Source organism: Drosophila takahashii, chromosome 3R (genome assembly GCF_030179915.1).
Source record: "Drosophila takahashii strain IR98-3 E-12201 chromosome 3R, DtakHiC1v2, whole genome shotgun sequence".
Taxonomy (NCBI): domain Eukaryota; kingdom Metazoa; phylum Arthropoda; class Insecta; order Diptera; family Drosophilidae; genus Drosophila; species Drosophila takahashii.
Window position 1 is genome coordinate 27,952,113 of NC_091681.1, and position 24,078 is coordinate 27,976,190.

General features: G+C 45.3%; 4 protein-coding genes and 2 non-coding genes across 12 annotated transcripts; 3 read left to right on the top strand and 3 right to left on the bottom strand.

Moving 5' to 3' along the window:
- The first annotated feature begins 451 nt into the window (after positions 1-451).
- On the top strand, positions 452-4,482 carry BOD1 (Biorientation Defective 1). 2 transcript variants are annotated; one of them, XM_017143561.3, is made up of 5 exons: positions 452-823; positions 879-1,555; positions 1,618-3,774; positions 4,132-4,179; positions 4,284-4,482. In XM_017143561.3, the coding sequence occupies exons 1-4, from the start codon at positions 600-602 to the stop codon at positions 4,137-4,139; spliced, it is 3,066 nt and encodes a 1,021-aa protein (XP_016999050.2). In that variant the 5' UTR covers positions 452-599; the 3' UTR covers positions 4,140-4,179; positions 4,284-4,482. The 2 variants fall into 2 exon arrangements, with proteins under 2 accessions (XP_016999050.2, XP_016999049.2); XM_017143560.3 differs by lacking the exon at positions 4,132-4,179.
- A 5-nt stretch (positions 4,483-4,487) lies between these two features.
- Positions 4,488-11,106, bottom strand: mfrn (mitochondrial iron transporter mitoferrin). 2 transcript variants are annotated; one of them, XM_017143562.3, is made up of 7 exons: positions 11,013-11,106; positions 10,247-10,926; positions 8,303-8,391; positions 8,115-8,239; positions 7,821-8,056; positions 7,597-7,758; positions 4,488-6,090 (listed from the first exon to the last, which is right to left on the bottom strand). In XM_017143562.3, exons 2-7 carry the CDS (start codon positions 10,361-10,363, stop codon positions 5,677-5,679), a joined length of 1,143 nt encoding a protein of 380 aa, XP_016999051.2. In that variant the 5' UTR covers positions 10,364-10,926; positions 11,013-11,106; the 3' UTR covers positions 4,488-5,676. The 2 variants fall into 2 exon arrangements, with proteins under 2 accessions (XP_016999051.2, XP_044251427.1); XM_044395492.2 differs by lacking the exon at positions 11,013-11,106 and having other exon boundaries at positions 10,247-11,006.
- A 455-nt stretch (positions 11,107-11,561) lies between these two features.
- On the bottom strand, positions 11,562-18,079 carry LOC108058726 (ankyrin repeat and SAM domain-containing protein 1A). Of its 3 annotated transcripts, none has more exons than XM_017143655.3 (9): positions 17,932-18,079; positions 17,461-17,594; positions 16,628-17,397; positions 15,927-16,050; positions 15,337-15,611; positions 14,211-15,016; positions 12,103-12,339; positions 11,918-12,049; positions 11,562-11,861 (listed from the first exon to the last, which is right to left on the bottom strand). In XM_017143655.3, exons 2-9 carry the CDS (start codon positions 17,562-17,564, stop codon positions 11,760-11,762), a joined length of 2,550 nt encoding a protein of 849 aa, XP_016999144.2. In that variant the 5' UTR covers positions 17,565-17,594; positions 17,932-18,079; the 3' UTR covers positions 11,562-11,759. The 3 variants fall into 3 exon arrangements, with proteins under 3 accessions (XP_016999144.2, XP_070072271.1, XP_070072272.1); XM_070216170.1 differs by having other exon boundaries at positions 15,337-15,656; XM_070216171.1 differs by having other exon boundaries at positions 11,563-11,861; positions 15,337-15,653.
- Positions 18,080-18,315: 236 nt separating this feature from the next.
- PIG-S (phosphatidylinositol glycan anchor biosynthesis class S) lies at positions 18,316-23,368 on the top strand. 3 transcript variants are annotated; one of them, XM_017143643.3, is made up of 7 exons: positions 18,324-18,483; positions 20,484-20,574; positions 20,633-20,772; positions 20,840-21,037; positions 21,770-21,964; positions 22,026-22,643; positions 22,999-23,368. In XM_017143643.3, the coding sequence occupies exons 1-7, from the start codon at positions 18,429-18,431 to the stop codon at positions 23,310-23,312; spliced, it is 1,611 nt and encodes a 536-aa protein (XP_016999132.2). In that variant the 5' UTR covers positions 18,324-18,428; the 3' UTR covers positions 23,313-23,368. The 3 variants fall into 3 exon arrangements, with proteins under 3 accessions (XP_016999131.2, XP_016999132.2, XP_070072273.1); XM_017143642.3 differs by lacking the exons at positions 20,484-20,574; positions 20,633-20,772; positions 20,840-21,037; ... (1 more) ...; positions 22,026-22,643; positions 22,999-23,368 and adding an exon at positions 18,677-20,353 and having other exon boundaries at positions 18,316-18,483; XM_070216172.1 differs by lacking the exons at positions 18,324-18,483; positions 20,484-20,574; positions 20,633-20,772; ... (2 more) ...; positions 22,026-22,643; positions 22,999-23,368 and adding exons at positions 18,523-18,619; positions 18,677-20,353.
- TRNAD-GUC (transfer RNA aspartic acid (anticodon GUC)) lies at positions 21,168-21,239 on the top strand. Its single transcript has one exon. It is a non-coding gene; the product is annotated as a tRNA-Asp (tRNA).
- Positions 21,502-21,573, bottom strand: TRNAD-GUC (transfer RNA aspartic acid (anticodon GUC)). Its single transcript has one exon. It is a non-coding gene; the product is annotated as a tRNA-Asp (tRNA).
- Positions 23,369-24,078: the final 710 nt, after the last annotated feature.

A 24,078-nucleotide genomic window follows, 5' to 3' on the forward strand; every position in this document is an offset into this window, starting at 1 on the left:
TGAATTTTGACCTTTATTCGCGTTTTTTCAAGGAATGGGATGATTTTAATGACGTTGTCGGGAGTTGGGTTTGAGATGATGTTGATGAATGAAAGGATTCTGATCTGGGTTGGGATAAGGAAGGGCAGTGGATGATGATATTTAGTAAATATTATTTACTATTTATATATTTATATTTTAGCCAATTTACCTTTCTTAATGTGAAGTTCAACTGTATTCTTAGATTTACGTTTTATTATTCTTTTTGTGTGAGTAAACGAAAATGAATCAGCATTTAATTTCTGTAGAAATATTACCAAAGAAGCCATAAAAAAAAAGAGAAAATGGTTTCTGTCTACAATCTTGTTAAAAATAGCCAACTTTTCGTGAACAACGAAACTAGCCAAGTCTGGCTACAAAGCAGCAAGTGCCATCACTAGTCGAACTCACGAGCCAGACCAAGGCCAAACTCACGACACTCACGACACAAACTAGCGTAAACATATGTACATATCTGTGTAAACGCATGTAAAGGCGAACGCGACGAATATCCTGGATTTCCACGACACTCGAGGGTGTCGCGGCAACCAACAGCACGCGAATCGCTGGGGCAACCCACCATGGACGACTTTATAAAGACGCTGATTGCCGAGGTCAAGTCCCAGGGCGTCTTCGATGAATTCCGCTTCAATTGCTGCCTGGCGGACGTGGACACGAAGCCCGCGTACCAGAACGTACGCACTCGGGTGGAGACGGCGGTCAACGATTTCCTGGCCAAGCAGCACTGGACGCCCGAGACCAACAAGGTGCAGCTGCGGGAGCGGCTGCGCAAGCACCTGCTAGAGTGAGTACGCCTCTGGCGGGGATTAGGTAACGTAATCTCATCTCGGCTCTTGCAGAACCGATGTCCTGGACAAGGGAGTGGACCAAATCGTGGACCAGGTGGTCAACCCGAAGGTGGCCACCATATTCGAGCCAAAGATCGAGAGCATCGTCTACAAGTACCTGGGCATCACACCGCCGCCGCCGCTGCCCTCGAGATCCGCCATGCTGCCCGCTCCGCCCTTGCCGCCATTTGCTGGCCACATGAACGGCGGCGGCGGCAGCAGCCTGCTCAACGTGGAGACCACCGCCGGCCTCCTGCCCACCGACCTGGAGCAGATCAGTCCGGACTCCGACCGGGCCACCGTCAAGTCGGAGCTGAAGGACGAGGAACTGCCGCCCGGCGTGGACGACGAGGACACCTCGCCGTCGTACGAGGAGAAGCGCCTGGCCAGCAAGGAGGAGCCGAGCAACGGCTCGCTGAACAACTCGGATTCGGTGAACGGCGCCTCGCAAGCGTCGCAGCTCTCGCAGGTGTCCAGCGACAGCCGCCTGACCATCGCCTCCTCCACGGAATCGGTGGCCGATGCCCAGCAGCCTGGGCTCAGCGGGGAGCCAGCCAACATTTCCGAGGAGGCCCAGATGCCAAAGTTCAGCGAAAACTCCAGCGACACAAGTGGAGCAACTGGAGCAGCGGAGAACGGAAGTCGCCAGCTGCACTTTGACATCAAGCAGGATGCCATTACCTTCGAGGGTTTGTCTTGTTGCTTCCTGCAATAAGTGCAGCTAATCCCTACAAATGATTTCCCTTTGCAGGTACTGAGCGAAAGAACTCGGTGTCCGAGGACACCAACGGTGGCCCACAGATCCTCTCCATCGAAGATGCCATCATGTCGGAGGTGAAGGCGAACATAGACGATGCCAACAATGCCAGCATCGAGTCTATAGTGGAACCAGAAACCGTGCACCCGCCATCCCCGCCCAAAGAAGAGCCTCCTCCGCCGCCGCCGCCACCAAACGTTGAGCCCCCTCCTGCGCCCCAACTCCCAGTTGAGCCGCCTCCGCCGCCAGAACCATCTAAAGATGTGCCACCGCCTCCTCCAGATGCATCTACAGTTGATCCACCTCCTCCGCCAGCCCAGCCATCAGTTGAGAAGCCTCCAGAGAACAGTAATGGATCTATTTCAGAGGCGGTTTTGGTTGCGACACCCAAGGAGACTGAGAATTCAGATGTAGAGCTGAATAGGGAAGCCCATCTCCCCGAAAAATCTGAAGTCAAGGAAGATAAACCCCCAGAGCTTGCCCCGCCACAAGAAGTTGAAACCCACAAAGAGGAGGTAACCAAATCGTGTGAGTCCACAGTGTCGCCCACATCTGTGTCCTTGCAATCCAAAAGCAACTCAAAGTCCAAGGACAAAGAGAAGGAGAAGGAGCGACGGCATCACAGCCACTCAGATGATAAGCAGCGTCGCAGGAGCAAGGATCGCGATCGAGACCGAGACCGCGATCGCAGTCGTGACAAATCGCACACAAAACATTCCTCGAGTTCCAGCTCGAAGCACTCCTCATCGCACTCCTCCAGTTCGAAGCACAGAAGCAGTAGCTCCAAGAACGACAAGAGCTCCTCAAGCTCATCCAGCCGAAGTAATCGCGACTCATCTTCATCCAAGCGTTCGGCTAATACATCATCCTCATCCTCTCGCCACGAATCCTCCTCGCATAAGAAACACAAGTCCAGTTCATCTTCATCACGATCGGATCGAGATAAAGACAAGGATAAGGATAAGGACAAGGAAAAGGAGAGCCACAGTCGCAGCCACCACAGCAGCAGTAGTTCTTCCTCGTCGTCAAAGAGGAAAGACCACGACAGGGGCCGCGATCGGGAACGCAACAAATCCAGTTCATCCGGAAGTGCGGAGACTAAAGCGATCCTCGACGATCACAACGAGAGCAAAGCCAAGTTGAACCAGCGCCGCAGCTCGGATTCCAATGATGAGGGCAAGCCTCCTAGTTCCGGAGGTCCGGCAAAGATTTCCCAGCCCGATATTACCGCCGCTCCGGAGAAAGCTGATGCGGCGGTAGAGAATGGCAATGGCACGAATGGAAACTCCAACGGCAGCAGCAATGGTGGGTGCGACGGTGCAGCAAGTGCCAGCAGCGTTGTTATTGTCAGCGACATCCTCCAGCAATCGTCGACCAGTTTTATTCAACTGACTGCCGGTTCCCAGTCACAGAAGGTAGTGGAGAACAGTCAGCCTGAAGTTCAGCCGGAGAATCAGCCGGAAAAGCCAGAATCGGAGGCAAAACAAGAGGAGGCTGCCTTACAAGATGAGGCGTCAAGTGAAGAACTTCAAGAAGCGGACAAAGTTGAATCCGTACCTGATTCCCCTGTCGAGGAGGAAAGCAAAGAAAGCGATGTACAAGAAACTGAACCAGTGCAGACCAAGGAAGATGAACAGCCGCTGGCTGAGGAGAGCATACCCGAGAGCCCTGTAAAAGTTGTAGAGACCTCCAGTAAACTGGAGGATCTACCGAAAGATGTCGAAAAACCCGCCACACCAATCCCAGACTCGAATGAGCAAAGTGACGAATTAGTAGCCGACTTTGTAACCCACTTCGAAGAAAACACCGACGAGTTCAAGGCTCGTCTGCAGCTGATCAATCAACTGATAGAGGAACGCAAGAACTTGCTCGACAGCATGAGCGCAGATGGATCACAGGACGAGGCAGTGGATATACGTGCTCTGCGAAGGAGCATATCCAAGCGGAGACGGAGCAGTGTGCAGGAGCAGCAGCAGCAGCAGCAGCCAGTGGTGCGAGAGACGACACCGGCGAGGCTTTGTAGTCCCAGCAGCAGCACCTCCGGCAGTCCGGCAAAGAGGCTGCGACGCGATGAACCCAAGTCATCGCCCACGCCATCGGACGCCAGTATAAACTCCAAGGAGAACGAGGCTTTGGAGAAGCAGGAGCATGGTGCGTACTGTATCATAGCTAACTATCATTTGGTGTAGCAAATCTATCGCTAACCCACTTAATAGGGTGGATCGATTTTATAGTTAATTTTAGATCCCTAATAGTTATTTTTAGATTATTATAACCAACTCTTTTGGTTTTTATTTTAAATTTCGAACAAGTCTTTATATCGCGCCATTCTTAAATGAACAAGATGATCAAAATATGTAATAAAATATATATATATCCCCAGATGTCATAACAAATCGATCCACCCTGCGATTGTGACTTACATATCTCATGCTCATCCTCATCGTTATCTCTACCGCCTCTACTTTCTCCTCCACATGCATCCACATTACTTATAAATTAATATAGCTGTATGAAGCCTCCACTAGTCCTATCCAAATATCTAAATTGTGCTGGGTAAGCGGTTCCCGCAAGACTTCCTGTCTCTCTGCCCACTTTCCGTTGCTACTCCAGAGCATTTCCGCGAATGCGTGTGATTAATGTGATTGTTTTCTCTGCAGACGCTCTGTCCGCCAGGCGACTCAGCAAGAAGCTCTGCCAACAGCAGCGGTACACCAACGATGATCTCTACAAGCCCCGTCCAATCCTGTCGCAGCGCTCTCGTCGCCGGGGCCTGGATTCAATCCTCTAGCTAACGAATCAACTGTTATCGGAAACAATAAAAGGCAATTGTTGTTAATGCATTTGACATAAAACAAATCGTATCTTCTTTCATCCGTTTAATGGGCCTTTTCGCTTGCCAATGGTTTTGCTTGCGCTTTGTTTTCGTTTTTGAATTCTTTAACAATAAAATTTTAATTTTAGAGCTACACCTTACAGTTTAATAATCGCCGGTGTAGCGTATCCATATATATATTATGCATATATATAAACAAAAATAACAGTGAACGTAATAATATGATGCATTATTGTATATTTTGGGGGATTCCGGTTGCCCCGATCCCTGGCACTAGACTGCGAGTGCTACTCCGGGGGGGTGAAAACTCTAGCACTGAGACGAAAGATAATGTGTGATGATTAAAACACTGTAGAGGATGCTATCAGCAACCGCAGTCGAGTGCCCGGAATAAGGGCATTACACATAGCTAGGCTACTACTCTACGATGGGGGAGGCTGGCTAGTTAGTTAGTATCGGGTCTAGATTGGGCAATCCGGGGGAGACGTAGCTGCGGTTCGTTATATTTTGTAACATCTCAGTTTGAAGATTTAAGGTGTAATTTGATTACAAATTATTGAATTTTCTCCTCGCGCTTGTGTGTGCTTTACATTTTTGCTCTTGATTACTTTACAACGATCAACATAAATATATATGCGTATATACTTTGAAACTCGTTTAAAAAAATATATATAAATGTAGTAAATCAAAGGTTGTAATACATAGGTAATAGTATTTTACAAGAAGGTTTTCTCATTTCGAAATAACATAGATACAGTATTATCATTAGCATATACTTTTTAACAAGAATTTCGCACTTTGCCTAAAACTGTCTTTGTGTGTGTGTATGTGTGGGTGTAAGGTGTGTGTTTGTTGTGTGTGGAGTTTTGCGTGTTGTGTGTGAGAGCGAGAGTTTTGTGCAGAACAACAACTACGATTTAACCTCCGACTATGGAGTGATAAAACTCTCTCACCGACTCCTCGCAGAGTATTCATACAAGCAGCTGGGTTCGGGTGGGCTGAACGTGAAAGTGGGGTGGTGGCCAGGCGGTGGTCAGCGGAACGGCAGGCGTTTCGAACGCCGTGTCGTCCACCTGCCCAAAATGGGGCCCCCAAATTGCACCCCAGCTTCCCCGATCCCCACCGCCAACTAATAGCTACGCTTAGGTTTAGCTGTCGCTGCTGCTGCAAACGTTTCGAACGCAGGCCCCGCTCGCGGCCACGCCCACTGGCGCCGCCTACGTGCTGGAGAAGCCCCGCTCGTAGGGACTCTTCACGTCCGTGTGCCGCGTGTGCAGGTTGATTGTTGGCCCGGCGGGTCGCGTCGACAGCTCGCACACCGTCTTGATGGCACCGGAGGCATTCACCGAGGTCGGGGCGGGGTGCAGGGTCGCTGCCGTCTCCTTCTCCTTCACCGTCTCCCGCTCCTGGTCGCCCTGCTCCTCATCCGCAGTCCTGGGCAGCACGTAGTCCGCTTTGCGGGGCTCCGAGCGGCCCGTAATTGACGATTTGTACTGGTCGGCGTCCAGGCCGCACAGGTAGAACTTGAAGAACTCGTACGTCGACCAGCAGATGGCCGTGGCGGGCATGGAGTACAGAACGCGGGCGGTCATGCCTCTAAAGAAGCCCAATGGACCAGCCATGTGGTAGATCTGTAAGAGGACAAAGGGCATTAGATGGGAAGTAAACAGCTTTTTGTACCTATAACCTATTTAGGCTATAAAAAAAACTTTGAAGATCATCTACAGCAATTATGAGTGACATGGCAAGAGTTAAGTGACTTTAAAAACAAGAAAGGAAGCTAGCTTCGGCCAGCCGAAGCTTATATACCCTTGCAGATCATTCCTATTAATTAACAAATCGCAAAAATGTTCAATTTTCTAATATTTCTCATTATTTCATTATTTCTCATTAATTTTCCGATCGTTCCTATGGCAGCTATATGATATAGTCGTCCGATTTTGATCAAATTAAAATTGAAATTCGGAAATATTTAAAAAGAGTTATATCCTAGAGTAGAAGATAATACAATAAAAACCAAAGAAGCTAGAATTTATTTCCTATTACTTTTCCATTAATTTTCCGATCGTTCCTATGGTAGCTATATGATATAGTAGTCCGATTTTTTAAATAATTAATTCGAAATTCAGAAATATTTAAAAAATAACATCCCCAAAAGTAGAAGGTAATATTTCAAAAAACACCGAAGCTAGAATTTTTTAAAGTTTTTTTCTTCCGATCCTTCCTATGGGAGCTATAAGATATAGTTGTCCGATCCGGTCGGCTCCGACATATATACTACCTGCAATAGAAAGAAGACTTTTGCGAAAGTTTCGTCCCGATAGCTCAAAAACTGAGAGACTAGTTTGCGTAGAAACAGACAGACGGACAGACGGACAGACGGACAGACAGACAGACGGACAGACGGACAGACGGACATGGCTAGATCGACTCGTCTTGTGATGCTGATCAAGAATATATATACTTTATGGGGTCGGAGACGTCTCCTTCACTGCGTTGCAAACTTCTGACTGAAATCATAATACCCTCTGCAAGGGTATAACAACCTGGTTTAACCCATTTTGATTACTTTAAATCTTATTTAAAATTAACGTACAGGATAAACTATGTAGAGAACTTTTCACAATGCAATATGCGCTATTTTTTATCTGAACGATTCTGATTTCCTGCTTGGAAGCTTACAAAATTATAAATTTAAATTGCTCATAATTTCACCATCCCTTATTTTCGATGTGTAACCTGTTTAGGCTATAAAAAAACTGTAAAGATCATTTACAGCAATTACGATTGACATCGGAAGAGTTAAGTGACTTTAAAAACAACCTGGTTTAACAAGTTTTGACTACTTTAAAACGATCAACATAAAGCATAATCTAATATCAAAAAATGTATTCTTATTTGAAATAAAAGTTTAGGATAAACTTAAAAAATGTAGGGCTTTTTAATGTATTTTTGTTCTTCTATAAAGATATATGGTTTTAATCATGTACGAGAACTTTTCACAATGCAATATCCGCTATTTTTAAACCTCTAGTTATCTGAACGATTCTGGTTTCCTGCTTGGAAGCTTACAAAGTTGTAAATTTAAAGTCATACTAATAATACAATCTGTTATTTTCGATGTGTAATATATTTACCTTTCGGCTGGCCTCAATCATGCCGCGCGTCAGTCCAGTCTCCTGTGTATTCAGTAGCGTCTTGATCACGTCCAGGGGCGTGGTTATAGCCGCCGCACAGGCGCCAGCCGCAGCACCCGCTGCCATGTGAACTGGGGGATTGTATTTGCGTTCAAGGTTCAACTGCAAGGCACAAAGATGTTGTGATATACTTTAAGGGATAATAGGTTGTAGGCAAAACTTACTGTGTTCTGGAAAAACTCGTATGTGGTAAAATGTATTGTCTGATATGGTAGGTTCATGACCAGTTGCGTGCCGTAGGCTCTGTAGAAGGCTTTGAAGCCCTCCTTCCTGTAGATATCCTGTACGCAGGTTATCACCGATGTGTAGGGTGAGTTGTACATCTGCATGCGCTGCTTTATCACATCCGTGGGACTAGAAATGGCGTCGTGAATGAGGGTGGCCACCACTCCCGAAATCACTGCAATGGATTCGGCACATTAGGAGCCATTGGCGCAGACAAACTCCTTCAAAATTACCGTAGTTGAGGTTTCTCACTGTTGTGAACTTGGCCGTCATCTCCTTGGTCATTTCGTAGGCAGCAAAGTACAGCGAATGCGCTGGCCCAGCACCCAACACTACAGCGCTGGCGCCCCGGATGGGTCTGTGGATCACAAAATATATTAGAATAATCCGTAAAAGGTAATATTGATTTCGCATTACTTACCTTAACAAACCCTCACGTGTGATCATGTTCCGAAGGGTTGATAATATGTTCATGTTTTGTGTGGGCGGCGAAAGACTCTGCATTCTCGTCTATAAATGCGGAATAATAGAACGTTTAAAATAATTGCTATAAAAAAGTTATAATAATTGCACATATATTTACATCGTGCATTTCACAATGCCCTTTCTGCAGTGTTTGTTATTTAATTTACCCATTGTTTGTCCTAGATTAAACCGGGTAATCAACTGACTGAAGTGATTCGTCAGAATTACTAACTGGTTTCCCTTATGTATTATCAAAAACTCTGATTAAGTCAGGGAAAATGATGAAGTGAACAGATACACTTTTAGCTATTCTTCTGCAAGTCATGGTTACTCATGATATATAGTACAGAACCAAACTCAATTGTAGGGGGTATCCAATTTTCCGTTTTTCTGCTGACATTGTCAAGACCTCAAAACGTGCTCTCATCATGATTTGTGTTCAGAATTGATTGGGTGATTCCCGAAACTATTTTAATCTTGCACTGCAGTTGCAGTCTATGGATTGTGCAATCTGGCAGCAACAAGAGCGAATTATTATTAAGAACAGACATTAGATCATCTTAAAAATAAACTAGTTTAAACTTTTATTTTAACTGTCATAGTTTTTCTGGGTTCGTCAATGAGTAGGCTACAATCGGCTTACAATAGCAGGGACTAATAACCGATATCAGTGGAATATAAAAATATATAATTGTTTGTTTGTGGGGGATAACTTTCGCTTATTTATAAGCAAGTCACCCGGGGCCTACAGATTTGCAATTGTCTACGTATTTTACGATTGCACATAGTACATTTGTACATGTACTTAATTGCATTTATTTAAAGGCGTGCCTGTCGGGCAAACAAGATAGAATTATATCTGAAAGCGGAGAGCAGCATCCATACTGTAAATCGCGGAGACGTAGGCTTTGCGATGAAGATAAGATTTCCTGGAAAACGGCCCAACTGCATTTATCTATCTGCTGGCTGGCTGCTGCTATCAATAACAAGTCAACAAGGCAATTCAAGGTGAAAAATAGTCTCTCGAGTGGGGGAAACCTAATTAAAAAACTGATAGAAGTCTCCCTTACATAAATGCTAGATAGAACCGAACTGCCTATGAAGAGATGTGGAGCCAACATGATTCATTCATCCCGATACTATACTATAAGTACCCCTGATAAGGGAACAAAGTGTGAAATCAGAATGACAATTTTTATTTATAAACCATAGCGAAACAGCGCGAATAAAAGCGCCTCAATTGCTGGTCAATTAAAGGTTTTCCGCTCTGGCTTTCGTAACTCCACGAAATTAGCTCGTCAAACGGACGGTGGAGAGACTATAGATTATAGTGATGACGCCGGGAATCCCGGCCAGGCTTTAAACTGGCAACCAACTGCCTGCCGGCTGTCATTTGCGCGATTGACACATGTGGCCACGAAAATCAATAAATAACGAAACAAGAATCGGTCAATAATAGGTATTATATGGCGGGGGTATATATGTGCATATACCTATACTCGTGTGTATCGGAACGAACGTCATTATACATTTGCATATGATTAAGTGGCGGACCTATGTACTTGGCCCTACCGAATTTTCAGGTGAACGATCAGAACTCTGCCGATAAGAGATAGTCTGTCCATTTAGGGGTAATCTTATCGCCGCAGCATAAACCAATGGAACGTGCTCCGATAAGCGCACAGAGCGCTAAGCGCTACACCACCCAGAGCTCTTAATGGGAATCGGGGAGCGGAACTCTTGGTTGCACTCGAGACCCGAGGAATTACATCACGATTATGCCAAAGCAGCGGCGGCACACACAAAAATTCCGACTGTTTAGTGAGGTTAGGTTTATGGTCGGGTCGGGTTCTGTTTATGAGGCTCCTGCTCCGGTTACCGGGCGGCAATGCTCTCTCACCTTGACGGAGTCCAGCGGATACATGACCACATGCTCCAGCACGCCCGCAATAGCGCCCGCCGTCATATTGACACCCACACTGGTGGTGGGCAGCGATTCGTAGTCGTCTATGTTCATGGTGGATCCGATCTGGCGGCGGTGGTGGTGGTGCAGCTAAACTACCGACTGTGCGAGAATATTGTGGTTGTGCCCTTGCTGCGGCTGCTCCTCTTACGCTGCGACCTGATAATCCGGACTAGAACAAGTTTCGGCTGTGGAACCGCTTTCTCCACTGCAATCGGGTTGCTCCGCCAGGCGAGGATGGGCAATGATTTACGGGCTACTTTCAGCCGGCGTATGTTGAGCACGGAACAATTTTGTTGTATAACACGGATATCACGACGATTCACACGGGTGGGCGGGCGTTCGGGGGGTGGTGGTGGTGCTGCTGCTGCTGCAGAGTGTACGCGTGAGGTGGTGGTGTTATGCGAAACTACTAATTGACACTGCGGCTACTGCTCTGCTGGTATGTGCTACTGCTGCACCACGACTACTAGCATGTGTAGGCGATATAGGCGATATAGACGACATACGCTGCCCGATTCACTCGAGTTCGGAGCGAAGAAAAGGTGTTTCTGCTACTGCCCGCGGCCCTTGTTTCGGATGAAATGCCACTGCTGCTGCTGCGGATCGGGTGTTTTCTGGATATATACGGGTCGGTTGGAGGCTGATTAGGTTCTGGCCGAAACGGAATTTGGTATGGTCGGGTCGGTGTTTGGCAACTCACGCAAATGCTGAATGATTATGATTACAGGGAATCATTAAATTTCGCCCAATAAACAACCTCGTGCTAGAGGTGGAGAAACCAGCTCGGAGCTGCTGCTGCCAGGTGCGGCGTTTTCCAACACTCCTCAGTATTTGGTATTTTTTTAAATTCCGTTTATAAAAATACAGTAAATGTAGAAATGCAAGACTCTCTTTAATATGACAGAAGGATAATTTTGTAATTAAAAATTAATTTGAGAATTAAATATATAGAAGTAGACCCAAAGGTCTCTGGTATAAAAATACTGAAGGTTATCGATATTTCATCAAGCCTCGTGCGCAGAATGACCGTAGCGGGTCCGTCTGAAAATACCAAGGAGCTTTCATAAAAATAGGAACAGGTGGGCGGAAAATTTAAAAATAAAACATGTGCGTTAAATTAGGATCGGTAAAGGTATAACTTCTATATCTTGATATATAATAAAAATGACTAAAAACTTATGTTATTTCTAATTTTTCTGAATACAAATCAGACAGAAAATATCGTATTACCTCTAAGTTATAAAAAATATGATAAGTAAGTCAATTAAGTGTTATAAATTTATTTAAAAAAACTCTGAAATACTTAACATGTGAGCTGCCTTATGTGACGCAAAGCCAGCATCGAGATGGCATCAACGACTAGCAAATGAAAAAATACATTTACATGTGAAATGCAATGAAATAAATAATAAACACCGCCTGGTGGCAGTTTTGGCACATCCATGGCTTAGCACTCTTCGTTAAAGGGGGTGCCCTGTCTGCTCAGGGCCAACTGATAGGCCACCTCAAAGGCCTGTCCCAGGGTCATAATGATTTCCTTGGCCAGCTCCTGTGAAAAGGGACTCGTTAGCTTGATAAAGTTTTTCCCAATTAAAAGTTACGAACCAAGCTATCCACCATAAAGACATGGCAATAATGGAGGTCCTGTTCTTTGGTTATGTATGCAAAGTAGCGCATATCTTCCGAGTCCTGGCAAACGCAATTGATGTTCTCAATGTCATGGCAACAAATGGCAGTCTATAAAAAGTCAAGATTAAAATATTTGTTTATCTAGAGACGGATATATCAACCTTTTTCTCCTGATCTATAAACTTGACGCCGACGCAGGAAACCGCAATGTCCACATTAAGTCGAGTCTGGAGGTTTGCAGCCTTCAGATACTTTGTGGAAGTGGTGCAGTTCTCGAGCAAACTGAAATCACTAACACTCGCCGCCGACTTCAAGTGCTCATCGATCTTTAGTTTCTGGATGGATTTGCGCGTTGAAAGGGTTCCCTGCAACTTGCGTATTACCGTCGAGCCGAGATACTGTAATTAATAAATTAGTTTAGGCTTGAAAGAATTAATCATATAATAATAGAAGGAATAACATTATATAGGTATGACTTTTAAATTATTGAAATCTTTGAATTATAGTAATCAATTAAAAAAAAAACAAATCGAATTTTGGGGCACTTTGGGGTCGGCTCCTAATTATTTTAGTAATTAGTGTGATTTTTTAGATTTTTATGTCAATCCGCTCTGGGTAAAATTTGCTACTGACCGTTTTTTAGAGGTCCAATTTTATATTAGTTTAGATATCACTATGGACGGCAGTCCATGTAGTGACGAAGCGCACCAGGAGAGTGTGCGAAGGCGACTACTATTATATAGCCGCAAAATTGAAAATCTGCTGTGATAGTCCGATCGTAATGAGTAATACACCAATCGAAAGGTATTGCAAAAACTTAAAGGATTGCATACCAAGACTTTAAGAAAATCAATTGGCTTGGGAGAGAGAGCGGTGAAAGTGAAAAAATGAAAATTTCGAAATTTGGGGCCGGTGGGGATAAATGCCCCCTCGCAATGTTTTAGTTGTATTCCTTTTGAAAATACCCGTCGAATGAGGGGTCATTCGACGCTCCGTTCAAAAGTTATAGCCAAAATAAGATTTCCTTCTTCTTCCCAAAATGAAAATTTAATTCTGTTTGTCAGTTTGTCAGTTTGTCCAAAACATGTTTCTTAAGTTTTGAAAATTTAATATGACGTTCATCCCATCGATATAAAAAACTTTTGTTCTACCACTTTTGGAAAAACTCGCTAGTTTAGCGGGAAAACAGCTATAAATAGCTGAAATTCGGAAAACCGTAACTTCTATACTACTAAAGCTACAGACTTGTGCTGCATCTTGTTTGAAAGGTATTTTTAAATGCTATAAACGCCTTCTATGTGCAATTTGTGTTAATGTAATAATTAAAAAGATATGAACAAAAGACAATTTTTTAAAACTTTTTTTTAGCTTTTTTTTATTTTTCTCAAAAACGGCTCTAACGATTTTCGTGAAAACTTTAAACTGTATAGCCCTTGAGATTCCTTAAATTTTGGTATATAACACATTACTGTAAAAAGTCACGTTTAAAAGTTATTTTTATACGAAAATAGCCACTTTTGCCAGCTCGAACAACTAAAGCTTCCTGAGTATTGACTTTTGTGTGAGGGTATCCGAACTGTATTTTAGGGTCATGGAATCAGTAAATTTGCACTTAAGAGTTCCATATAGGAATCTTTTGTTCTACGACTTTTGGAAAAAGCCGCTACTTTAGCGGGAAAAAGCTAAAAATAGCTAAATTTCGTTAGTTTGTAAGTTCTACACTACTAAAGGTACAGACATGTGCTATACCTCGTTTAAAAGGTGTTTTGAAATACTTCAACGCCTTTTTAACTTAATTTGTTAAAATACAATGGCTTACAAATGATTGACCAATTTAAATTTATATGTATGTATATATTAGCTCCTATGAGAGCAAATGTAAACAAACAAAAACTTCTGATATCAAATAAAAACACCTATTAACGAGGTAAAAAACTAGTGACGATCGCACCTTCAACATACAAAAGTTCTGATATCAACATTTGTGACGAAAAATTATTACACTCGTCATTAAATAGACTTTCTAATATTTTTTTATTCGGCACGCTGCAATAGAAAATGCCTGTGAAGGGAAAAAGGCTGGAATAGTCTGCTAGGGCGGGCCGAATGAGAAAAGATTAGAAAGTCTATTTAATGACGAGGGTAATAATTTTTCGTCACAAATGTTGATATCAGAACTTTTGTATGTTGAAGGTGCGATCGTCACTAGTTTTTTACCTCGTTAAGAGGTGTTTTTATTTGATAATTATTAAATGAAAAGTATACTTACAAACAGAGAGTATCGTATTTCGCCATAGATCAATGTGTATGGCGAGTGGCACCAATTGGAAGCGGAGCTCTGTTTTCTGCCCAGCAACAATTCCGCCGGATCGCGGATGTGCAAGGATTGTCGAGCATCCTCTAAAGACAGGCTTGGTGTCTCGTTGATCAGCTCCTCGGCTTCCTGCTCCACCGTTAACACTTCATTCCCAATGTTCTCAAAAATGGTATCGATTGCAGCCCACTCACGGGAGGCACTAAAGTCCTCTCCCAATGCGGAGCACCTCTGCTTGGAGAGGCTACGTCGGTGGTTTTCAGCGTGTGCCGACCTGACCATGCTCGGGGATCGCAGAAACTCCCGATCCCCTGGCAAAGCACCCTTACCATCTACCACATCCGAGGACAAGTTCAGAGTGGAACCCTTAAACAGTCCAGCAAAAGGACTATCAGCCACGTACTCTTCCACCTGGTCGGAACTCACCGAGTTGGTGGTCCGCGGGGATTCCCCCGGTTCCAGTAGGCTATTTTTCCGCAGCGTAGCCGGTTGCATGAAGTTGAAGATCGTGCGCTCCGCCTCTGTGACCGTCGGCGGCGGATAATCCGGTGTGGGTGAATGGCGAACCATTCGCAATTTGTTGGCATTACCATTACTGTTATTGTTATTATCGACTGCTTGCACACAGCTGCCTTCTTCTATGGGCACCAGATTCGCATAGTCGTTGTATTCGCCGTTTATTCGAGTGCGTGGTTTGGGAACCGGAGGCGAAGGCAGCGTCATCTCCACATACGTAGCCACATTTTGTTGACGCACCGCAGCTGTAAATGGATAGAAGAACATGTGTTTACTTGATTGACTCACGGGCTATTTTGAATCATAGAAAATATTAAGGTATTTACGAATTTTAATTCAGAAAATAGTAGAACTATGAATATTATTCATTGAATAACTATATTTAAATTCCTAACAGTTTAAAATTTAAACTTTAAATGGTTCAAAATAGATAAATCCGAAAATAGTAGAACTACGAATATTATTCATTGAATAACTATATTGAAATTCCCAATAGTTTAAAATTTAAACTTTAAATGGTACAAAATAAAATGTTCAATTATAATCCGGCTGGTTTCTTACGTACAGTTGCTACTGGTGCTGGCGGAGTTCACATCGCTGGTGGAGCCGTTCCTCAGCAGATTAATGTACTCATACGATTTCGAAGGAACTGATCCGTTGGAGATGTCGCTGCCGGTTTGAAAGCTGGGCAGGACGGGTTGCTTGTACACTGGCTTGTAGCCAGTCCACAGATCCCTGTCATCCGACCGAATGTCGATCATGTTGTCGCAGGACTTCTGCTGCACAATGGGCTTCATTTGCAGGTAGTTCTCCGGCGCCTTGGCGAAAACGTCCAGCGAGCTTAAAGAGTGCGAAAGTCCGTTGGCTTGATGATCTGGCTTTCTACTTGACGGGGGGTGAGTGGGTGGTTATGGAAGAGAGACCAAACGAGACCAGACCAGTTAATTGAAGAGACGCACAACCGATTCTGAAGCTGATTCTGATTCTGATGAGTGCTAGGGCTAGTGGGCGTGGACTTGGATGAGAGTGGGGACGAGTGCGAGTGGGGATGAGTGCGCTTTCCGAATGACATGAGCTGCGGGCTAAGTTAATTAGGGTCAGCAAAGATGTGGGTGTGTGTCGCAGTGTCGCAGTGCATGGAGTTGATGGGCTTACTTCCTCTGCCTGGGCGGCAGCTTCAGTCGCTGCGAGTTCTTCTCGTACAGTCGCTTCGGCAGAGACTGAGTGCCGTTTTCCACGACAACTGGCTTCTGCTTTTCCCTCGCCGCTTGGGTGAATTCTGGAAAAGATCGTGGGTGTTGGTGGTTAAAAGGCATGGATAAAGTTGGTTAAGTTTCTTAGAGTCAGTTGTTCAATTTTCAATCATTGTTTTCTTAGAGACTTTACTAAGATTATAATCATCATTAAAGGCAAAATAAAGTTATTGACATTCTTTTCAATAAATCAATATCAACTGATACTATATCCTTAATATTGTTTTTAATTTTGTATAAAATCTTTTTTATATTAAGGTATGCTAGAAATGGTTTTATGAAATTTATTCGCATAAAAAAATTTGTTTAATGGAAATTGTTTACAAAACTACTGCTACTATATCCTTAATATTGTTTTTATATTTTTATAAAATCTTTTTTTTATTAAGGTATGTTAGAAATTATTTTTTTGGAATTTATTCGCATAAAAATATTTATTTAATGAAAATTGCTTACAAAACTTTATCTGACTAGGGTACCTATTTTTATTGCTCACAGTAGGTAAAACTGGTAAATTTTACAATATGAATAAATACCAATAAAGATTGGCAATATAAACCACATATTATTCCTGTTTTTCGATGTGAAATCACTCATACGCACCGTTGATGGCGCCCACAATGTCGTAGGTGACATGTGGCGGATAATCGGAGAGTATGTCCAAGGCTGTGCGTCCGTTTCCATCGGTGGAGTGCACGTAGATCCCGGCCTTGAGCAGAGTGACCACCACGGACTTTTTGCCACAGAGAGCGGCCTCGTGGAGGGCGCTGCCCGCATTGGTGAGTATATTGACATCGACGCCCGCCGCCAGCAGCGTTTCCACCACCTTCTTGTGCCCATTCCGGCTGGCCAGATGCAGGCAAGTGTGCGTGAAGATGTGCTTGATGGGCGAGCAGCCCAGCAGCTCGCCGTCGTCGTCCTCCTCCCGCCGCTTGTACGGCAATATCAGGTCGGGATAAACGCGCAGCAGGGTCTGCACCACCTGCAGGCGGCCAAACTGGGCGGCCAAATCCAAGGCCGTCTGGAAGCTATTGTTGCGTATGGCGGGATCGGCGCCGTAGGACAGCAGAATGGCCACCACGGCATTGTGACCATGCTGGGCGCCCGAGTGCAGCGGCGTCTCGTTCTCGATGGTCTGGGCATTGGGATTGGCCCCCGTGGGCGTGTGCATGAGCAGCATCTTCACGATGTCCTGGTGCCCCGCCCAGGCGGCCAGGAAGAGGGGCGTGGAGCCACGGATATCGGGAACATCCAATAGAGCGTTGTGTGAAAGGAGGAGCCGCACGATGCTACTATGGCCATTTAGGCAGGCGTGGTGCAGCGAAGTGTAGCCATTCATGTCCTGGCAATTGATGCTGGGACTGCGTCGAAAGCTGCGAATGAGATATATTTATAAAGATTAGATATATATACAACAGGTGCTAATGATGACTCACCTGGACAGCGGGCCATGGCGTTTGCTCGAGTGCTCCAGCAGCTTGTCCACCGTCTTAATGTCGCCTCCCCGCGATGCCTCCAGCAAATGCTGATCCTTGCCCATTGCTCCTCCGGATCCTCCAAGACTAGAAAGCTGCAGGGGCGGCAAAAAAACACATGTCAGGTTGATTTAGCTGCTGCTCCGATTCCAAGAGAATGAGATCATCGCAATCGCGAGCAGAACGGAATACAAGAGCCCCACCCCCAGCCCCAAAAATCAGGTGGCAGCCAGGCGAAATCAGCTGTTTGGCCCTAGCACACACACACTCACACCTAATCTAAATAAACATTCCAGCTAAACGCACGAAATTGTTTTTGTTGATCATAGGGCTGACTGCCCCGCCTCTTCCAAGGTCATTCAACGGCATTGGGCTGCTCCAATTGGAATTTCTGTCCCGCCAACTGTATTTTATCTTTCGGTGTGCATTTACCGGCTATGTCCACGTCCGTTTCGAAAGTGTACAGCCATAAACGATTCACTTATTTGCCTCCGCGATAAGCAATCAAAAAAGTTGCGGACCAAAAATTTATTTACGTGGAGCCGATCGAGCTAACTAGCTAGTGTTGGAAAACACTTGAGCTAATCAATTGTTCGTTACTAATCGCCTAGAGATGGGTGCGTGAGGTGGCACGAGCTGCCAGTGCTGCGCCAAGTTCAAAAATAGCTAGAATAAAAATGTATGATTTTACTATAGAAACAAAGGTTATAGTTTTTACCCTATTCTTATTTAAAAAACATATAATTTTAAATGTTACACTTATTTAAAACTCTTTTAAATCTAATATCATGCGTAAAATAGCCAAACTACCACCTCTAGCACGACCCTCGCGATAGTTGCCACCGCCCATCTCTATCTGCACAAGCCAAATTTTTATATTTTCCTGGCGAAGATTCACGTTTTTTCCCGGAAACTTGACCCACAGAACAATGGAAACCACGAGCTCCAGTCCAGTGAAGCCCAGGCGAAAGGACAAGGACGAAGGTAAGTGGAAACACTGAGAAACCCGCCCCAAAACGAAAAAGCGAGATGTGCCGGCACATCGGGTGCCCACCTACCTTTGATAACGCGTGTGTGTCAGTGCTGGTGTGCGTTAGAAGCAGCCAAATTAAAGTTTAAGGTATGCCCCTGTTTGCCCCCGCTTAATGCCAACCCATTCACTATGTTGCCCTTGCAGATGGCCACGCGGAGCAGGAGGAATCCACGGACCAGGCGGGCGGCGAGCCGCAGCGGAAGCTCCTGCGTCTGGCCGAGAGCTCCGAGGTGAAGGAGGTGCTCCTGAACGAGGCCTACCAGCAGCCGGAACTCACCCAGTGGCTGCAGACCGCCTGGGCGGAGGAGAAGAGAAGCCAAGGGACAAAGGAGGCTCAGACCGGAGCTCAGGTGTTCGGCGATCCCTTCCAGATCTGCCTGATGCCCGGCCTGCTGGAACAGGGCCAGAGCCAGGCGCTGGTCGCCGAGATCATCCAGAAGGTGCAGTGGTCCCGCAAGCAGATGGATCTGTACGAGTTCTACCAGAGCACCGACCTCTCCAACATGCCCGCCTGCCGACTGCTGACCAACTTCCTGCAGGTGCTGCGCAAACAAGTGCGTCCCTGGCTGGAGAAGGTGACCAACCTCAAGCTGGACTACGTGTCCGCCTCCTGCAGCATGTACACCTGTGGCGACTATCTGCTCGTGCACGACGATCTGCTCAAGGACCGCCAGGTGGCCTTCATCTACTACCTTTCGCCCTGGGAAGGAGCGGAGGAGTGGTCGGAGGCGCAGGGCGGCTGCCTGGAGATCTTCGGCAGCGACGACCAGTGCTTCCCGCAGTTTCCGGTGCAGCGGAAGATCGCCCCCAAAGACAACCAGTTCGCCTTCTTCAAGGTGGGCTCGCGCTCCTTCCACCAGGTGGGCGAGGTGACCACCTTCGACTACCCGCGTCTCACCATCAACGGCTGGTTCCACGGCGAGACCAACGAGGCCTTCGTGGCCGACTCCCTGCGCGCCTTTCCCCGCCTGAATTACCTGCAACCCGACAGCCTGAACAAGCCACCGCTCGGCCTGTTTCTAAACAATGTCTATCTGAAGAGCGCCACACGACGAAGCATTCAAAAGCGGATCGAGGAAAACTCGGAGATCTGCTTGTATGAGTTTTTCAAGCGAGAGAAATTCGAATTGGCCCGGTCGCAGCTGCTGGCGGATTCCAGCACCCTGAAGTGGCGGAGACAGGGCCCGGCAAACGCGCACAACTACGAGGTTCTAGATCTGACAACAGCCAGAGGCACAATCCTGGAGCTGCTGCAGCTTTTCCGCAGCCACGCCATGTTTGACTTGCTGCGCGACTTTACCGACCTGGATTTGTCCGGCGCCGATGCCCAGAGACCAACATGCAGCGTGGAGCTGCAGCGCTGGTCCCACGGCAACTACACAGTGCTGGGCGACGGTCTGGCCAGCGAGGAGAACACTTTGGACCTGGTCTACTACCTGAACGCGGCGGAAGGGGCAGCGGTGATCACATATCTCTCGCCGGACGCCGAAATGCCAGCGGCGAAGGCGCCTGCGGATGGCAGGAGATCGGATTACGATGGCGAGGAAGAGGACGATTCCGTTCTGCTCACCATCACGCCCGTGGACAACGCCCTGAACATAGTGTACAGGTGCGAGGGCACCACCAAGTTCACCAAATACGTGTCGCGGAATACGCCCCTGGAAAAGGGTCCGGTTTTTGTTATTTCGTGCAGCTACAAGGAGTAGCACGTGACTTTGTTTCACAACACGCGCACAATTACTCCTCAAGGACTATTCACATTCATACCGTTCTATTGTACAGCAACTAATTTACACAATAAAATCTTATAAAAACCCGAAAGATACAACGTATTAATAATAGAATTAAATATATATCGGAATCGAATAAGTATAAAAGGAATACCGGGAAAGAAACGCACAGCCTCGCTAGAATCCAAGAACTAATCAGTTACTTCTTTTTAACTTTACAGATAAGTTCCGAATCGGGGCCACAATGGCCTTTATTGTGGTCATAATTGGAATTGGCGTGCCCATGTGGTGGCGCACCACCACTGTCTATAGGTGAGTCAATGATGTCTGGCGGCGTTTTCCGAATTATCCATAATTGTTACATTCGCAGAGTCAATTTGCCTTCGTCGGACATCCTTAGTCTAAGTGACACCCCCATCAAAACGGCTGTGCAGGTGTCCATCTACACACAACAGTCTAGTCGTGGCCAGTTACTCATCGGCGAACTGCAGAGTGCTTTCAGCGAAAGTGGTGGGTAGAAGCATTCCACTCGCACGCTTCCTCAGCAATTAATTTCATAATACAACGTTTCCTTTAGAAATATGGTCCGTGGAATTCAAGCAACTGTCCCATACAGTCAAAACCCAAGAGGCTCATACTCCTGCTGCTTTGGAAAAGCTGCTCCTAGAGGAAAATGTCCAGACCGTTGGCGACTTCATGTTTATCGAGTGGCCCAAACTACAGGAGGAACTCCTTTTGACAACCGAAAGATCGGCCCTGATGCGAAGTGATACCAGTGAGTATATTTAATTTATTAGTCGGATTTCTATAAATTTAATTTGTTTATATTAAGCATTTTGTGTCTAACAGTTCCTAGAACTAGCACATAAACCTTTGTTGGCTTTTAAAATCGGCGGTTTTCAAGGTCCTCGATAGTATAGTGGTTAGTATCCCCGCCTGTCACGCGGGAGACCGGGGTTCAATTCCCCGTCGGGGAGAAATTTCAAACTTTTTTTTTTTAAAAATAGTTATATATTGTTTTTTTTTTTTTTTTTTGAGATTTTGGAGCCTTGAAAGGAAAAACCTTTAAATTTAATCGCTTTTATTAAACTATGATACAAAAATGTTTAGTTTTAAAAAAACTGTTTGGATTATAATTTAATCGAAATTTAATTCTAATTATAAATTTATCCGTAAGAATTGTCTTTTAAAAATAAAAAAATAAAAAATTCAATGAAGTAAAAAAAAAAGACCTTACGTCTCCCCGACGGGGAATTGAACCCCGGTCTCCCGCGTGACAGGCGGGGATACTAACCACTATACTATCGAGGAATGTGAACACAATGAAAAACTTTTCGAGTGAAATGAAAACCTAGTATCTATATTCTTATACCCAATTGATTAGAACAATTTATTATAAAGTTGAATGGATAGCTTAAAATAGGTGATATATTTGGAAATTCCCAGTTCATTTAAGACTACAAAGTTCTGACCAAAAAACTAATCTTGTCTATTAAACAATTTCTAGCTTCTAACAAAATCGCTCAGCTGCTCCATGCCAAGATCCTGCAGACCTATCGCATCAACCAAATTTTGAGTACAGATGAAAGGATGGGAGCCAAATCGGAAGCCCCGCAACCAGCCTACGATGTTATTGTCTCTGTTCTGAATCCAAAACCCCGACTAACCCACGCCCAGTGGAACATTGCAATGGCTGTGAAGAGTAAGCATTGAGGGGTCTTAGGAAGTAACTTTTTACTCATACTTAAAATCTCTTATTACAGCTTATATTGAGCCCTGGTTGGCACAAGTATCTGGTGTGTCCAACTACACGGTCAGATCGCAGTGGAAGTACAGGGTGTCAATTGAGGCCGATCTCAAGCAGGTGCGGGACCAGAGCAAATTGGGACGGCACTACGCCCTCCAGGAATCCGCCCTGCCCCATCTGCTCACTTCGATTGCCCAGAACCTGAGCGCCAGCACCACTGACAAGCCTGCCATCAACCTGGTGGTGTACATTCCACCCTGCCACACGGCTCCCCTGCACATCTACAACAGCAAGGATCAGCGGCTGACTCGCAATGGTGTGGATGCCTTTATTTCGCCGCCCTGGGGTGGCTTCATCATAGCCAACCCGCCGGAACGTGTCTGTCTGTCGGCCATGAGTGATCAGCAGCCAATGCCTTATCATGTCAGCACCACGGACAATATGCAAGTGATGCTGGACCAACTGCACAAGCTGCTCGACATCAGCAGTGAGCTGCAGATGGACGGCGTTAAGGCGGTGGACATTGAGCAATTGGAGCCTCGTCGATGGGAGTACGAAGCATACTTAAGACGCAGTGCTATTCGGCACATTGCCACGGCGAGCAGCACGCTCCAGAGCCTCATCAAGCTGTTGGGTAAGATTCGCAATCCAAAATTGTAAAATACAATCCGTGCAGTTTAAACACAAATTTTATAGTCAATATATCTAGTTAAGAATGTTGTCAGAATGTTAATTTTACATAATCTGATAATAGTAGGATATGAAAATGTTTAAAGCTCTCTAAAAACTTTAAAACTACTAACGGAAATGATGATTATTTAAAATCTAAATCTTCGATCTCTAGCCCTCCAATGTTTTTAAACAAATCTTTTAAATGTAGCATTTAAATGAGTTTAATGAATATTTTATTGAACCTTTACTGCTTGAGAAGTTTAATAACCAACTTAATTAGACCATATATTTTAATATTCGCTTCCTCCCTCGTTTAGATCAAATCAGCTACATTGTGATAGACGACGAGGTGGGTGCCGCCATAACCAATTCCTATGCAGACATTTTGGCCGCCAAGGCTGCCCTTCTGGAGCACCGACTGGCGGACGCCTCAGTGCTGGCCAAGCGGGCCTTTGTGGCCTCGGAGCGGGGATTCTTCGACGCCAGTCTGCTGGCGCAGCTGTACTTCCCCGACGAGCAGAAGTACGCCATCTACATTCCACTCTTCCTGCCCATCATGGTGCCCGTGCTCAGTTCGTTCAACATGCTGCGCAGTGTGCTGCAGGCCAGGCGGAAGGAGAAGCAGTCTTAAACGAGCCATAACCAAATAGTATAACTCCTCATTAAAACTATATATATTCTTGATAAGCTGTTACTGCTGCGGTTTATTGGTTCACTTCGGTTTTATGTAGTACATCTCATCGTCAAGGCCACGGGGTTTATTATTTTTCTCAGCTTGGTAGTAGTCCAACATGTTAAGACTGTAGACTGTCGCGCACAAGAGATAGCTGAAAAGTATTCGTGCCGCCATCATGTTGGCCTATGGAATAGTCAGAAATTAGATGAAAATGGGTTGAAGACTGTGAAATTTTGATCTGTCGCTAGGAGTTGAACATTTGAAAACAAATCCACGTGCCACTAAGCTCTACTGAAGTTTTATGGGAATGGGTGTGCTGTCAGTTGATGTCATGGCTGCTGGGGGACCAGCACAGTCCGCTCAGCGTGTGAACGCGCGTTTAGGTCAGGTTCAGCGGCGAGATCGCTGCCGGATGAATGTCAGCAGTGGCAGGAGGCCAGACACGCTTTCGGTGGCTAAGACTTTTATGGTGGGATCCTATTTATTAAAAAATTATAGGATCGGTAACCGATGATACTAATAATAGAAAGTCATATTAGTTGAATTTATAATATGAATTATTAAATAGGAATTAATAGGCGTAGTTCGGGCTAAAAAAGGGTGATTATGATGGTTTAAGATAGTACCTTTTTTTTGTCTTTGATGAATATGAAAAGAAATATGATCCTTTTAGTTATTCTAAAGAAAATATTCTATAGCCTTTTCCTTTTCACCGCAGAAA

Bases quoted from the DNA above. Each gene is read 5' to 3' on its own strand.
- BOD1 (XM_017143560.3), top strand. From the start codon at position 600: ATGGACGACTTTATAAAGACGCTGATTGCCGAGGTCAAGTCCCAGGGC. The intron at 824-878 runs GTGAGTACGCCT...CGGCTCTTGCAG, and splicing joins CTGCGCAAGCACCTGCTAGA to AACCGATGTCCTGGACAAGG. The intron at 1,556-1,617 runs GTTTGTCTTGTT...TTCCCTTTGCAG, and splicing joins GGATGCCATTACCTTCGAGG to GTACTGAGCGAAAGAACTCG.
- mfrn (XM_017143562.3), bottom strand. From the start codon at position 10,363: ATGAACATAGACGACTACGAATCGCTGCCCACCACCAGTGTGGGTGTC. The intron at 8,240-8,302 runs GTAAGTAATGCG...TGTGATCCACAG, and splicing joins ACACGTGAGGGTTTGTTAAG to ACCCATCCGGGGCGCCAGCG. The intron at 7,759-7,820 runs GTAAGTTTTGCC...TGTGCCTTGCAG, and splicing joins ACGAGTTTTTCCAGAACACA to TTGAACCTTGAACGCAAATA.
- LOC108058726 (XM_070216170.1), bottom strand. From the start codon at position 17,564: ATGGGCAAGGATCAGCATTTGCTGGAGGCATCGCGGGGAGGCGACATT. The intron at 17,398-17,460 runs GTGAGTCATCAT...TCTCATTCGCAG, and splicing joins CGCCATGGCCCGCTGTCCAG to CTTTCGACGCAGTCCCAGCA. The intron at 12,050-12,102 runs GTTGATATATCC...GACTTTTTATAG, and splicing joins TTATAGATCAGGAGAAAAAG to ACTGCCATTTGTTGCCATGA.
- PIG-S (XM_017143642.3), top strand. From the start codon at position 18,429: ATGGAAACCACGAGCTCCAGTCCAGTGAAGCCCAGGCGAAAGGACAAG. The intron at 18,484-18,676 runs GTAAGTGGAAAC...TTGCCCTTGCAG, and splicing joins GCGAAAGGACAAGGACGAAG to ATGGCCACGCGGAGCAGGAG.